Below are 16,180 nucleotides of genomic sequence, written 5' to 3'. Positions count from 1 at the left end.
ACAGAGGTTTCTTCCTCCTGCCCACATTGGGCAGCTCAGCAGTGACAATGGACCTCCTAATAGGAAACAATTCATTTGACAGCTTCATAAAAACCAAACTAACTTCTTTGATAATATAGAATGTACAGCCTAGTTGGGAACAAATGGGAAAACTCTTCTAAAGTTTTTGTTTTTTTAATTACTACTTGCAGTGATGTTACGTATATTTTTAAAAGAAAAAGAAAATGCTCTGCTGCCTCCTGTTAATGTGTATATTTTGAAAGGATATTAAATATAGAAGTAACATTTTCACAGCAGGGCTCTTTCCTATTTTGATTAAGAGATGTACTTGATTTTTTAAACAGTAGCAACATTTGTAGAATACTTGTGCTAATTAATATTTTAAATTAAAGAATATTTTTAAAGCCTATGTTGGATGAAAGAGTGGATAATTTTGCAGAATATAGATGTATTAGAATACAGATTTGGAGGGATGGGGCAACAGATTTGGGTGGCACGCCTATTTAGGCCATGAAAAAGTCAAAGTACACGGGGTTTTTGAATCACATAATAAGGAAATCATTATACATGGTGTGGGATAGGTTTACAAACCTCTTAGAACAAAAACACCCTGGTGGTTATCTCCCCTAGAGGCTATCTCAGGGAAGTTGAAAAATGTGGGGGGAAATGGGGCAACCTATAAAGAAATACTAGAGGATGAAGAAAACCAACTAAAATTGAGAAAGTTTGAAGATATTAGACACCATCTTACAGATTGGTTGCAGTACCGTCAACTAAATGATATTCTTAAACTAGATCGAAGAAAGGGGTGTGCAACAGAAGTACTGAGGCTGGAAAAAGATTTAATACAAAATAAAAAGAAATTATTATCTAAAATATATAGACTCCTGCTAGATTGGGAAGTAAAAGAGGAAGAAGTTAAGGAAGTGATGATTAAATGGTCAAAAGATTTTGGTCTTTTTTAGGGAAAAATTAAGGAATAAAATCTAAAGTTAAGAGAAGGCTTAAAATGACAAATGGAGGGGTGGGGGATACAAATTTTGGACCATGCAACGGCTTCATTGGACCTGATTTCCGATGTCTTGGGAGAGAAATAACATTTTATTAATTCAAATGAATGCACACTTCATGAAGCAAGCTAGCATTCCTTCAGCTACTGAACTATTTGAAAAGCTGTCTCCATCCTCCCCCTGGTTAATAATCTGCATGATTTTGCTTTGGTGGTCACACTGAAAGATGGATTCTACATAACGGATAAGTGAAATATTTTCTGCTATTATCTGGGGCATGTGGTTACCTCAAGGAATGAGGTGGTTTTTGTAATTCTAAAAGGAGTGCACTTTGACTTGACAAAATGACAGAACCATGGTGAACACTGCAGTGAGTTGCATAATTGTTTAGCTAAAACTGATGTAGCTGGAGGCTGATACATTAGATGGATTAATTCATTTCTCCACGGTTTGGGGCACATAAAGATGAAAATGGATGATTATCTGTAACATTTGCTATTCAGGTTTATGCCACTTTCAGCCACGGGGAGGCAGGCTTCACAAAATCCTGGGCAAGCGTCTATTCCTATGCTTGTTACTGCAAAGCAGGTTACTGTTTCCCTCTCCAGCGATAAACCCCTCCGAGTCCGGCTGTGCACTGACAGACATGCCCTCCTCTTCGTCCTATGTTGATAGCGCCTGCATAAAGCCACCATTCTACAAAAGCCCGCACAAAACGAAACACGCCTCCCTTCTGGCATCGCGAAGCACCTGTTTGTGCAACTCCACCCCGGCCCGAGATCCGGCTCGCTGCTCTCGTTCATTTCCCCAGACCCCACGGCCTCCTTCCCTGCCCGCAGCCAAAGATTGCTTTCAGATCTGAGCCGTGATAAAAAAAACAACAACAACGCCAACCATCCCGGCCGAACGCTGGGTTTCAAGAGCAGCCTTGAATCGGCGGGGATCGTGTCCCTCTGGGGCTGCTCCCTATGCCTCGTTGCTCCTCCGATGGAGAACGAAGGAAAACACAGATAGAGAGGGAGAATGGCATGCAAAAGAGGCGAGCCGGGCGGGGGTGAAGGGAGGCCGATCTCTGCTTCGCCGCCTTTCCTTCTTGCCATTTGGGGTCCTTCCTCCCCGGCCCGACCATTAGGCGTGCAAGTCACTGAGATCCGCTGAGAAAAAGAGAGCGGCTGGGAAAACATCGCTGGATTGGGACTCCGACCGTATAAGCGAGCGGGAGAAGAGAGGGGCAGCCAGCGCGTCACGCCATTCAGCAAGTGGCAGGATCGCGCAGGGTTTTTTGCGCGTCCCTCTTGCGCCGCCACCTCCAAGCCTAAGGCGCTGCTCTCTCTCTCTCTCTCCAAGTGCCAGGATCGCGCTGCCGCCTCCAAGCCTAAGGCGATGCTTGCTCTCTCTCTCTCTCTCTCTCTCTCTCTCTCTCTGTGACGCCAGAAGGACTTGTTACTTGTTGAGGCGGCAGGTCACGTGGGCCGCCCGCCCGCCCTTCGGCTCCTCCCGCCGCTCCCTGTCAAGCGCGTGGCTCTCTCTCTCGCTCGCTCGCCCGCCTCCGTCTGCTCGAGGCAGCCTCGGAGAAGCGCGCAGGGCCGCTTGGGAGGAGGCGAGGGGGAGCCCGGAGAGCCCCGAGACGGGAGGGGAGCCGAAGCCGAGGAGAGAGGACGGGGCTGGACTTGCCGGAGAGCCTGGCGAGGGGTCGCTCTCCGCCTTGGCGCGCAAATCGTGAGGCGACCTTGGTGGCGGGCGTGGTGAGGGGGAAGGGGCTGCAGCCTCGGACTGGACGCGCGTGCGCTGAGGCTGGGCTTGCGCGCCTCCCCGCCCAAGAGCAGCGCTTGGCCGAGGGCGCTGGCCGGAGCAGCAGCGGGAGCTCTTAGCCAAGGCCAGGGGCGGAGGCGGCTCCAGGAGATACTCCTCGCCGGACTCCTCCTCGGCCATCCTCCCCAGGACCATGGAGGTCCCCTGCGCCCGCGGGCAGCGCAGGTGGCGGGCCTTCCTGGCCTCGTCCATGGTCCCCTTTTTCTTCTCCTGCTCGGGAGGACCCCCTGGTACCTGGGCACCGTCTGCTGCCACTGAGGGGGCAAGGAGAAGGTAAGAGTTTCTCTTCTTGCCCGGGTTCTCCCGCTTGAGGGCCGCTTCACACGTTGCCTAGGGCGGGTCACACTCGCGTGTCTAGCAGGCGCCTTCCTCTGGGAGCTGCGAATGGCCGAGGAGTGGGGGGAAGGCGAGGGTTGGACACCTGCAGAATGTCCCGTTCATGGTGGGCAACTCATTTCAGGGAAACTTACACAGAAACTGTGTGTTCAGGTTGCAGCCGTGCATCTGGAGCCTTTGCGTGTGGACAGGGAAATGGGTCCCAGTGAGTTCAGAGGCTTCATTCTTGAGGGCATCTGCTTAGGAGAGCAAGTGCTTTTGAATGTCACCTGCAGCTCGGCCCTTGGGAACTGCAGCCTTAGTTCCAAGTAAACTGCAAGGGATGGGGAGATTCATCTTCTTTCCTTCGCTTCTTTTGGTCCTTTCTAATTTACTGTTACCTTTCTCCAGGTTTTCCCCATGCCTTCCATTTTTCCTTTCTTCCTCTACTGATACTGTTTTCCACATACTGAGATTTAGCGTTAATAGAATTCAGGGTAACGTCAAAGGTTTATTGCTATGTTAGGATAGATGACAGTAATTTAATCCTCCTGCCTTCTAACCATCATCAGTTCAGCAAGAGTTGTTTGTTGTGTGTTTGCTGCCCCAGGTTTGCTGCCCCTGCTGCTTTGGTACTAGGAGAGCAGAGGGCCCTTCGTTGTTGTTTCTGCGGCATGAAAAGTTAAAGACATGCTCAAAAGGCAATAACCTCAGATTTTGGATAAAACTGTGTTGGACCAGCAGTTCAGTAGTGGCCATGGGTGAGCTGAGGTTCAAAGGTTGAGACTTCTTTTGTCTGAAGTGGACAGGGAGTCTTCAGAACAGTGGTGGGGGTTCCTCTTTTCCTTGTTGAATGATGGCTTCAGCTACTCCTCCCCACCTCACACAAACAGGCTGAGAAGGAGATGCACCTTGGCAAGAATAAACTTGCTAGTCAAGTTGCTCTATTATTGCTGCCAAGGTCTCTCTTGCACTCAGATGGGTTTGCCTTTCTAACAGCAAGTTCTGTTAGAAAGGATTGCTATGTACGTAAATTTCTCTGGACTGGGTCAGTTGGTGGCTGTCCTGTGCCTTGTTGAGTTACTCCTATCCCATTCACTCTGATAGGATTTAAGGAGCTTCATTGTGTTCAGGATTGTAGCCTGAGTCCCACTATGTACAGACACCATGGGCTAGTCACACTTCTTTGAAGTCTCTCAGCCTCACTCAGCTCACAGAGTGTTTGTTGTGGGGGAGGAAGGGAAAGGAGATTGTTGGCCGCTTTGAGACTCCTTAAGGGGAGTGAAAGGCGGGCTATCAAGTCCAAACTCTAAACTCTAATTTCTGCAGTGCAGCAATCTAATGGAAAGGCACTTGAAGTGCATGATAATATGAAATGTAATAGTGATGCAGTGTTAAGTTTTAAAAATGATGCTACCCGATGGCTGTCCTTCAATCATAAAAAAGCACCAGGCAGTTAACTTGAAAGGCATAGGCAATTGAGCAATCCCAATTAGGTTATATTGCATTGGAGTAAATGTGTGTGTGTTTTAAAGGTGCAGTTATTGTAAACAAAGCTACTTGGAGACTTTACCCAAGGTTTAAAAGTACCCTGCTTTTTTCAGTGCAGTTACTGGGGGTTTTTCTACCCCTTCTTGTCTGTTTCCACATGCAGCATTAAAAAAAGAACAAGGACAGCATAGCTTTCTTCTTCAATACAGCCAGTTCCACAACATCAACAGCAAAAAAATAAAATAAATCCGACTAGAGACTTAACACAAATTCAGCAAATCCAAGTGTAGCATTATTATTTTTTAATGAAAATACAGGTTGCTTTAATCCTGCACACTGAATAAGCTGCCAGTTATCCAAAAGTGATCCCTGTAGAAATTAGACACCTGGAGTAGTTGGCTGCCTGTGTGATGAGGACATTTGTTTGCCGCCATCTTTCCCAATCTGGGGAAGAGGCACAATTCATATACAATTACAATCAGCTCCTCATTGGCTGCATCCCAACAGTGGGATTTTTGTGTCCCCCCCCCCCCCCGATAGTTTGCCAAAGGTTTCCCTTGAAGGCATTCTTGCACCAGCTTCCCAACCTCGCAGTCAGTGACAGATTGTGCTTGAGTAAAATGGAAAGCTAGTTGTTAAAGCTCAAATGTTTTTAAAAGACAACAGCAAGCCCTGGCCCCTTGCTAACAGAACCTTCAGTGACTGTTGGAACCAACAGCCATTTGGCTCCTCCCCTTTCCAGAGCATTCTTCAAAGACTCTTTCACTTCTTCATCCCATAACAGATGAAAGAGGTTGGTACCTGCTCTCCTGTTCCTGACCCATTCCTTTCTCCCCTTTTTGGTATTATGTCATTTAGGAGCAGCTGGCATGGTGTGCAAATGACCTGTCACATATTAATTTAATTGATTGTTCTGTCCTATGGACTCAAGACAACTTGAGCTGTTCTCGCCACCCCACCCCATAAATTTGTAATAGTTCTGTCCCAAACAGGCTTGCGATCTAAGGAAATCGAATGGTTGGGGAATGAAAGAGGTCAGATAAATAAAAATCACATAAACATGAAAAACCAAGAGCTGCAAAATCAATTAGTCCAGAACCAGTCCAAAGGACAAGCCCTTTTTGTAGGCAACCACCTGTTGGTGGGCTCCGTGTCCCTCTGATACAGTGTTAAGACCAGTGCTAATAGCTGTAGGTGCTGTTACAGAATGAATAATACTGTGGGTGGGCAGGTTGCCTGGAGGTGACAGTTTCAAATGACTAGATCCGCATTTCTCAAACTTGGGGCGCCACTGGTCCTGCCAGCTAGGGATGATGGGTGTTGTAGTCCAGCAACAGTTGAAGATCCAAGTTTGAGGAAACACTGGGCTAGGTGTTAGGAGACCCAAAACTTGTGTCTGAGTAGGGCTGGGATGCCCATCAAGTAAAAGAACCATGTCCCTTGTGAACCAGTTTTAATGGCGCTGAGTTCACATGATATGTGTATTTCAGCCAGGTCAAGTCACTCTAGAAATAATAAATGGGTTTGTGTTGTTCAGTCACTTTATTGCAGAGAACAATCTGAATTAACGAGAGTGAGAGAATATCCCAGGTCCTTGTGTCTAGGACTGCAGTCTAAGCTTTGTTTTGTTCATTTGCTGGATTCCAGGAATGAAGGATCAGCTATGAATGTATTCACCCATACTGGTACAGAACACAGGGTGAAGTTTTCTGCTGAAAATGAGTCTTTGTCACAGTTTGAGGCGCAGTGTCACCAAAGCTACAGCAAAGCGTTCAGAGAGAGAGAAATTGGAGCATTTCTTTCATGAGGAGTCACAGCAGGAACCTGATCCACGGTGTGTGCATGGTCTCCATCCACCTGCACAATCTGCAGAACAGACCTCCACTCAGTTAAGTAGGAAGGCTGGTTCAGAAACCAGACCTTCAGGTGAGCTGCCCTCCTTTTTATATTTTAAGTGCTACTTGTTTTACATGCCCATTCGTCATGCCTCTTTTTTAAAAACAACAACAACTAAAACCTTTTAAAAACTGAGATTAGCTTGTTTTCATTATATTCTATAGAACAGGGGTGGGGGACTTGGATCTGCCCAACAAATTGGATCCCTTGGTCCCCAGCCTGCCATTGGCCAGCTTTGACAAGAAGGCAGGGCCACCCCCTGTCAATCACACAATGTCCTAAAGATGTCAGGCGACTGACACCTGTCAGAGTTCAAACGTGGGGGGGGGTGTGTCATGGGCCAGCTCATGGGCAATTATAGCAACCCTTTTTGAAGGTGTGCTTCCAGCATCAATCAGCTCACTGGCAGAGACAGCGAGAGAGAGCACCCACTTTCAAAGGAGAGGCTCTGGGAGCAGCAGCTCAGCGCCGTCCTGGGCGCTCGGCAGACAGGCCTCGCCTTTGCCCCCAGCCATCCCTGCGTGAAGGTTGGATCCCCCTCCCTCAACCACCCTCCCCCGCCAGTCCCCCCTCAGCCACACACCCCAGTCTTCCCTGCATGAAGGGGTAATATATATATTTATATTATTTCTTTCTTTCTTGGGAATTACTGCATGAATGGAGAGTTCTGCATTATAGGTAGTATATTTTTGTCAATGTTTAGAACAGGGAACCCTCCCACCTTTGGTGGGCCCCCGGAGTCACATTTGGAAATCTAAGAAACCCGATTGGCCAGCTGGGTTGGGGTTGGGGCAAAGGCAAGGCAAGGCTGAATCCATTCGGCCTACTCTCATTTTCTTTACATAGGCTGACTTTCCGAGCCGCTGGAGAGGCCTGTCAAGGCCATTTCCTGTCCCGCGCACCCCCTTCGGGCCTTGACCCCCCTCCAGAAAGCGTCTGCTGCCCACCCCCACCCCCCGACAGCGTAGCGCGCAGGACAGTGGCAACGCCTCATTTTGCCCGCGTGTGGCTCTGGGAGCAGCAGCTCAGCGCTGCCCTGGACGCTCGGCAGACAGGCCTCCTCTTAGCCCCCAGCCTTCCCTGCGTGAAGGTAGGATCCCCCTCCCTCAACCACCCTCCCCCGCCAGTCCCCCCTCAGCCACACACCCCAGTTCCCCTACATGAAGCTAGGATCCCCCCCCCCTCAGCCACACACCCCAGTCTTCCCTGCATTAAGGGAAGACACTCCAGCAAGTGAAGAGCATCTTTCTCTTCACTTTGAGTTGAAAGTGTGTGTGATTCTGAACTTTGCCCACAGGTACAAGGATGCAGTCCATTCTTTCAATGGGTGCTTTCTCTAGGGTTATCGGTGGTTAATATTAGATATTTGGCATAAGTGCTTGCTTTAGAAGATTTCTCTCTGACCACAATCCCCTTTATTTTTTCTTCTTGCCTTAACAACAGAAGTCCTCTTTCAAGAGGCCTCTGACTCCTAAGATGGGCTTAGGATATTCATCTCAGCCCTCCAAAACGGAAGCCATTTCCATCCCTCCCAAGAGAAGTGATTCTATTAACACAAACAGCAAGGTCCACCCAGTGGCGTAGCGTGGGGGGTGCAGGGGGGGCCGGCCGCACCGGGCGCAACATCTGGGGGTTAGGGAAATCCACGGGTTAGGGGGCGCAAATCCATGGGTTAGGGGGCGCAAATTACTTGCCTTGCCCCGGGTACTGATAACCCACGCTACGCCACTGGGTCCACCTCAGAATCCACCACCACGGCCTTCAATAATAAGACTTGGTAAGTGGTATTTTGGATTGGACAGTGCAGGCCATTTCTTTCCTTCTGTCGTCTGTGCAATTTAGAAAGAAAATATTCTGCCTTCTCTCCAGCTGTTGCTGCAAGCCTTTGATTCAGACTCTGTTCTCTGTCTTTGGCCACTCAGAGACAGCCTTTCAAAGGCCCAGGAATAATCCTCATTTCAACTACCAGGAATGCTGCTGCAGTGCTGACATGCAGATTTCTAGAATTCTCCCAAGTTCATGAACCAGCCTCCTATGAGACACAGGAGTGAATCATTGGGTTTGTGCAGCCCTTGTAAGGACAGTGTCAGGCCCCATGCACTGCCTATGTTGCATTACACGCCCAGTGCACATGATTCCTTGTCTCAGTGTGTTTACATCTTTGTTTAGAACTGCCAAAGATAGAACAGAGCAATGTCTCTTAATATTATGCTTGTGGGAGTAAATATTGTGCTTGAGGAGGAAAGCATTCAGGAGAAGGATAGCAGGGAGGGGACAATGGTGCCACACGCCTTACCCATATACCACTTTTGGGTTTTTTAAAAAAGGTGTCCTTGTGATTGATATAACTACCAGGGGATGCAGTTTGATTTTTCTCTGTAATAATAACGCGTGTTCCAGAGGACCACTATATATTGCTTACAGCAGAAATCTTGCAGATCTCTTGTGAAATTCAGGGCCTAAAGGAGTCCCCCCCCCTTTCTTATTAAGCCTGACTGCTTTTCCGTTTGTATTTTAAAGCAGGTTCTTCCATCACCATAAAATATCAAAAAGAAGGTGTAAAAATACCGTGGACGCCAAAGTACCCGAAGACTGGCTCCAATAGGGGTAATATATATATTTATATTATTTCTTTCTTGGGAATTACTGCATGAATGGAGAGTTCTGCATTATAGGTAGTAGATTTTTGTCAATGTTTAGAACAGGGAACCCTCCCACCTTTGGTGGGCCCCAGGGTCACATTTGGAAATCTAAGAAACCCGATTGGCCAGCTGGGTTGGGGGTGGGGCAAAGGCAAGGCAAGGCCGAATCTATTTGGCCTACTCTCATTTTCTTCACATAGTCTGACTTTCCGGGCCACTGGAAAGGCCTGTCAAGGCCACTTCCTGTCCCGCGCACCCCCTTCGGGCCTTGACCCTCCTCCCAAAAGCGTTCGCTTGCCCCCGACAGCGGAGCGTGCAGGACAGTGGCAGCGCCTCATTTTGCCCGCACGTGGTTCTGGGAGCAGCAGCTCAGCTCGGCAGACAGGCCTCCCCTTAGCCCCCAGCCTTCCCTGCGTGAAGGTAGGATCCCCCTCCCTCACCCACCCTCCCCCGCCAGTCCCCCCTCACCCACACACCCCAGTTCCCCTAATGCGTGTTCCAGAGGACCACTCTATATTGCTTACAGCAGAAATCTTGAATATTTCTTGTGAAATTCAGAGCCTAAAGGAGTCCCCCCACCTTTCTTATGAATCCTGACTGATTTTCCTTTTGTATTTTAAAGCAGGTTCTTCCGTCACCGTGAAATATCAAAAAGAAGGAGTAAAAATACCGTGGACACCAAAGTACCCGAAGACTGGCTCCAATAGGGGCAATATATATGTTTATATTATTTCTTTCTTGGGACTTACTGCATGAATGGAGAGTTCTGCGTTCTAGGTAGTATATTTTTGTCAATGTTTGGAAGAGGGCACCCTCCCACCTTTGGTGGGCCCCCGGGGTCACATTTGGAAACCGTAAGAAACTGTCATGGGCACCACAACATAGCCGTTTTGCAGAAAAACAACCCACAGTAATGGGATGAGAAAAGCCTCCTCCCCAAAGCACCAGGTAAAACACCCATGCATACCCCCTTAATAAATACAACACAGGCACAAAGAAAGGCGACACCTAAATTAAAAACAAACCAGACCCTGATTTATTTATTTGTTAATTGAGAGGGTTGGGAAGAGGGTCTAAGGGGGGAGTGCTATTACACTCCCTCCTTTCGCAGCTTCAGTTCCTGTTGACAAAGAGGCAGGCCACTTTTTGAACTGATAAGTGATAACAGCTGAGAAACCAAACAAAGCCCAACTGATGTGCCTGGTTCTCTGCAGGTGGTTGTGAGGATAAGGGAGGGTGTCCTACATATGACCACCTTGAGCTTAGGAGAAAGGGTGGAACATCATCACACCAAAAAGGGGGGTATTAATCCCCCTTCCTTTTTGTTGCTTCAGTGTGTTTTGATTTCTTGGCGCTAGTGCAAATTCAGGCCCCCGCCCCGCCCCCAGTAAACAAGCATGCTGATTGACTGGTGTGTGTGTGTGATCCTTCTTTTCACAGGGATTGTCCAGGGAGGCCCTCTTCCGATCATTTGCACTCAGATCATGACAACAGTTGATCAAGAACAAAACAAGGTCCTGTGGATTCCTTTTTCATAAGACTGATGCTGCAAGCAACCTGTTCTGATTCCCCTACCCCAGTCTTTATTTTATCACATTTAGGTAGTCTATGTAATTGGAAGCTTACATTGCTCAAGCTTTGTTCTTTTGGTGTGTAATAGCCATAGGGATTTTTATTTAATTAGAATTGCAGTCTATGTTATAGGGATCTGACAACCTCTGGTGTGGTCCTGTAACTTGTTAGTTTTCCCACTGTCGATAAATGTAGTGTGTCTGTTTTGTTTTTTAATTTTTGTTACAATATGTATCTTCTGCCTGTACCAAATTCCATTCTGTGTTTCTTTTTGCACTTCTGACTCCATTTCTCAACCAAGTGTTTATCTTTTTCCTTCATAAAAAAACTGCATGTCATGTTTTGTAGGTACTGTAACTTAATTGTTCAAGTATCATTTAAGTAGGACTATATTTGTGATGACTGTTCCTAACATTTCATTATGTACATATAGGTTTTCTTTCTTCTGTTTTTTCCCCTTCCATTTTTTTTTAGTATTTGCTTTCTCTTTGCATTAATTAAAAAAAAGGGGGATTCTTCTTCCCGGAGATTCAGTGGTACTTCTGGATGCAAAAGGGATCCGTTCCGGAGCCCCTTTCGCAACCTGAAGCGAACGCAACCCACTTCTGCGCATGCGCAGGTTGCGATTCTCTGCGCATGCGCATGCCGTCATTTTGAGCATCTGTGCATGCGCAAGCGGCAAAACCCGGAAGTAACGTGTTCCGTTACTTCTGGGTCGCTACAGAGCATAACCTGAAAACGCTCAACCTGAAGCATATTTAACCCGAGGTATGACTGTACTGGCTTAGGATCTCAGTCTTTGGCCTAGGGAAGGGGTTACTTCCACACCTAAACAACGAGAGTTTATCAGCTAATAGATGAAAACTATGGTCAGAAAACCACTTGATAGGAATACAGTCATACCTCGGTTAAATATGCTTCAGGTTGAGTGTTTTCAGGTTACGCTCCGCAGCGACCCGGTAGTAACAGAACGCGTTACTTCCGGGTTTTGCCGCTCGTGCATGTGCAGACGCTCAAAATGACGTCATGCGCAGAAGTGGCGACCCACGTACGCACAGATGCGGGTGGCGTTCTACTCAGGATGCAAATGGGGCTCTGGAACGGATCCCGTTCGCATCCAGAGGTACCACTGTACCATCTTCTCTCTTGTACCATCTGGGATATGATACTGCCCTTGAATCTCTGAGGCAGAGGCTCTGGGACATATCACAGAGTGATCTCCGATCTCAATCTCATGTTATCTGTGGCCCGATAGCAGTAGGAATTCATTACAGGTACGATTTTCAGATAGCTGCATATCTTAGAAATCTGTCTGTACCAATTTATCGGTGTCTTTTTACCAAAGCCAGATTTTTATCCTACTGCATTGCAGACAATATGAGCAAGCTAGGGATCTGTTGATTAAACCCCAAGTGGCAAATCGGCCAGGTAAATCTGAAGCCTACTATACTAAGTAGCTTCTGGACGACAAGTGTAATACAGTGGCCGTGGCAAAGTTTCTTTCAGTAGTCATACGTATCAAAGATCATCATACTCAAGACTAAATAAATATCGTCTCGGTCTACCTCTCCAGGGGGGTTGTCTGTATGAATCTGTATTTTATTCTGAATCTATGTTACGGGTCTTTGGACCGCAATAAATATTTATTATTAATAATAATATTTGCGATGACTGTTCCTAACATTTCTTTATGTACAAAGATTTTCTTTCTTCTGTTTTTTCCCCTTCCTTTTTTTTTTGTATTTGCTTTCTATTTGCATTAATTAAAAAAAAGGGTTCTACTTGCACAGTTGTTCAAAGCCAAAATTTGGTTGGAAACTTAAACCTGTTTTGCAGATACTATTTTATAGATCAAGAGAGAAAGAGAGAGAGACGAAGAAATGTAGAAAGGCTATTGATAAATTCTTAGTTAAAATAAGATGAGGGACAACATATTTTTTTAAAGGAGGGAAGCCAGAGTTGGACTTCAGCAGTGTGATTGAAACAGACTGGTACTGTTGCAACATGGATTTTCTTAAACTAAAAAAGTCACTTTGTATGAAAAGAAAAAAAAGTTGTTAAATAAAGGTCAATTTCTATAACTTGACTTGTATGGGAATGTTGCATAATTACCTTTCTGACTCCATTGTTCAGTTTACTACTATCAAAAAAGTTATAGAATTTAAACAAATTCACAAACATTTTCAAGTGGATAGCCGTGTTGATCTGTCATAGTCATAATAAATAACAAGATGAAAAATGAAAAAACCATTTTTAATAATTCCAGTGGCACCTTAAAGATCAACTAAATATAAGCTTCCAAGGTGTGAGCTTTTGTATGTAATACACACTTCATCAGATGCTCTGAAGCAGAGGTGGCTTCAACCTTATACGGTAACTGTTGATGACTGTTATGGCAGTTGGTTCCATAGGGAAGGGCAAGGGATTTTTAAAGGGATAGATGACCAAAATTAGCTATAGTATGTATAATGGGACATGAATCCAATATCTCTATTCAGACCACGTCTCTCCATAGTTTTTAGTTTGGTAATGAGTTGCAATGCAGCAAATTCTCTTTCAAGTGTATCTCTAAAATTCGTTTGCAATAAGACAGCTACTTTACGATCTTATAAAGAATGTCCTGGGAGATTGAGGTGTTCTCCTATTGGTTTCTCTGTTTTATGATTCCTGATGTCAAATTTATGCCCATTTATCCTTTGGCGTAAAGTTTGTCCTGTTTGTCCAATATAGAGAGCTGAAGGGCACTGTTGGCATTTGATAGCATATATAATGTTGGATGTGGGTGGCGCTGTGGATTAAACCACAGAGCCTAGGACTTGCCGATAAGAAGGTTGGCGGTTCGAATCCCCGTGACGGGGTGAGCTCCCGTTGCTCGGTCCCTGCTCCTGCCAACCTAGCAGTTCGAAAGCACATAAAAGTGCAAGTAGATAAATAGGTACCGCTCTGGCGGGAAGGTAAATGGTGTTTCCGTGTGCTGCTCTGGTTCGCCGGAAGCGGCATAGTCATGCTGGCCACATAACCTGGAAGCTGTACGCCAGCTCCCTCGGCCAATAAAGCAAGATGAGCGCCGCAACCCCAGAGTTGGTCACGACTGGACCTAATGGTCAGGGGTCCCTTTACCTTTATAATGTTGGAAGATGAACAATTAAATAGGCCTGAGATGGTATGTTTGATGTTATTGGGGCCAATAATGACCTTGTCCGGGTGTATGTGACAGCAAAGTTGGCATCTAGATTTATTGCAGGCTCTTGTGCCAGTGTCCATGTTAAATCTGGTTGTTGTTCCTGTTGCCAAAGAAGCAGGCCACTTTTTTGAACTGATAAGTGACAACAGACGAGAAACCAAACAAAGCCCAACTGATGTGCCTGGTTCTCTACAGGTTGTTGTGAGGATAAAGGTGTCCTACATATGACCACCTTGAGCTCTTAGGAGAAAGGGTGGAACATCATCCCCGCCAATAAGGGGGGTATTAATCCCCTTCCTTTTAGCTGCTTCAGTGTTTTTCGATTTCTTGGCGCTAGTGCAAATTCACACACACACACACACACACACACACACGGTAAACAAGTATGCTGAATGATTGGTGTTTATGATGCTTCATTTCACAGGGATTGTCCAGGGAGGCCCTCTTTCGATTATTTGCACTCAGATCATGACAACAGTTGATCAAGAACAAAACAAGGTCCTGTGGATTCCAGCCGGCCCTCTATAGACATATGCAGTGAAGTGACTGAAACTCTGCCACAGATTCGTACATAAAACATTTGCTTGCGGGGGGTGTTGTTTGGTCCACCCTTAGCTGCCTGTATGGTTGGCACAATTTGGAGTCGTCATCTGTGAGGCACCCGTGGAAGGCGGTAAGCCTTTCGCTGGCAGAATTCTTGTACATTTGTTCCTATACAAATGAATGAATGCAGAATTTCTTTTTCATAAGACTCTGATGCTGCAAAGTGAGTGAGAGAGAAACCCTTTAGGATACGTTTACAAAAACCTCTCCTCCCCCCCTCCCCATTCCCAAGTATTTGGTGGTTCATGTTTACTTGAATTTTTTTAAAACAAGCAACCTGTTCAGCTTCCCCTTCCCCAGTCACCCCCTTCTTATTTCTCCTCTGCTTCTGATATGAAGAAAACCAAACGAAACAGTATCGAGTTCCTACTCAGCTGAGTGAGCATGACTTTTTCATGAAGTGTGGTTCTGTCCTTCCATAACAGCTGTTTTACCGTCAAGAACAATCAGTTACGTGGATTGCGAATGGGTTTTCTTATAGGTACCCATTTGGGGAGTGAATCCGGGGGAAGAAGCACTCTTCCAATATATGGGTGTGGGTTGTATCTCATAAACTCCCTTCCCTGTTCAAAAAAGTTATTGGCTTCTTTTATGCATGGGTTACTATTTAAATGTCATGGTGTATCTGATCAAATTGTGCTCATTGTGTATTCAGAATAATAATTTTGGGTTGCTGGGCCTACATTAAGCAGTAAATCATAAGGGTTAATAGCTGTGTCTAGAGACTGCTTTATTTTATCACATTTTGGTAGTCTATGTAATTGGAAGCTTACATTGCTCAAGCTTTGTTCTTTTGGTGTGTAATAGCCATAGGGATTTTTATTTAATTAGAATTGCAGCCTCTGTTATAGGGATATGTCAACCTCTAGTGTGGTCCTGTAGCTTGTTAGTTTTCCCACTGTCGATAAATGTAGTCATAATAAATAAGATGAAAGATGATTTTTTTTTTAAATAATTCCAGTGGCACCTTAAAGATCAACTAAATATAAGCTTTCAAGGTATGAGCTTTCGTGTGTAATACACACTTCGTCAGATGCTCTGAAGCAGAGGTGGCTTCAGCCTTATAACTGTTGATGACTGTTATGGCAGTTGGTTCCACAGGGAAGGGCAGGGGATTTTTAAAGAGACAGATGACCAAAATTAGCTTTAGTATGTATAATTGTATGATGTGTGTCTGTTTTGTTTTGTTTTTTAATTTTTGTTACAATATATATTCTGAACTAAAAAAAGTCACTATATGAAAACAAAAAAGTTAAAGAAACTGAGTATTGTGTTAAAATAAAGGTCAATTTCTATAACTTGACTTGTATGGAAGTGTTGCATAAATCCCTCTCTGACTCCGTTGTTCAGTTTACTACTATCAACCAGGTTACAGAATTAAAACAAATTCACAGACATTTGTAATGGTTATTTTACAGTGAGATCCAAAATTGCATTTTGTTGATATAGTTGCAATTACCTGTGAAGCATAATGACTCCAAAAGAAAATTCAGAGCAAAGCTTGCTTAAGTTTTGATACCATTGGATTTAAAAGATGCTAGCTTGGCATACCACTCTTTGTGCCCTTCCCATTTAACAAAATAATACATTTTGAGTATCAGTGGTAAACACCTCTCTCTCTCTCTCTCTCTCTGTGACGCCAGAAGGACTTGTTA

General features: G+C 45.4%; 1 protein-coding gene across 10 annotated transcripts in view; it reads left to right on the top strand.

Moving 5' to 3' along the window:
• Positions 1-15,050, top strand: part of LOC307216565 (disks large homolog 5-like) — a 131,579-nt gene extending 116,529 nt beyond the window's left edge. For 7 of the 10 annotated variants that reach the window (XM_079976973.1, XM_079976979.1, XM_079976978.1 and 4 more), the window contains 2 exons: positions 10,607-10,680; positions 14,347-15,050. In XM_079976973.1, the coding sequence (XP_079833099.1) occupies positions 10,607-10,680; positions 14,347-14,394 (122 nt within the window). In that variant the 3' untranslated portion in view covers positions 14,395-15,050. Of the gene's footprint in view, positions 1-10,606; positions 12,825-14,346 lie in introns of those variants that run through there. The other 3 variants (XM_079976972.1, XM_079976977.1, XM_079976976.1) reach the window with 2 other exon arrangements.
• The last annotated feature ends 1,130 nt before the right edge of the window (positions 15,051-16,180 follow it).

The sequence above is a fragment of the Podarcis cretensis genome (assembly GCF_951804945.1).
Source record: "Podarcis cretensis genome assembly, chromosome: 5".
Taxonomy (NCBI): domain Eukaryota; kingdom Metazoa; phylum Chordata; class Lepidosauria; order Squamata; family Lacertidae; genus Podarcis; species Podarcis cretensis.
This window is presented reverse-complemented; position numbering and strand designations above follow the sequence as displayed.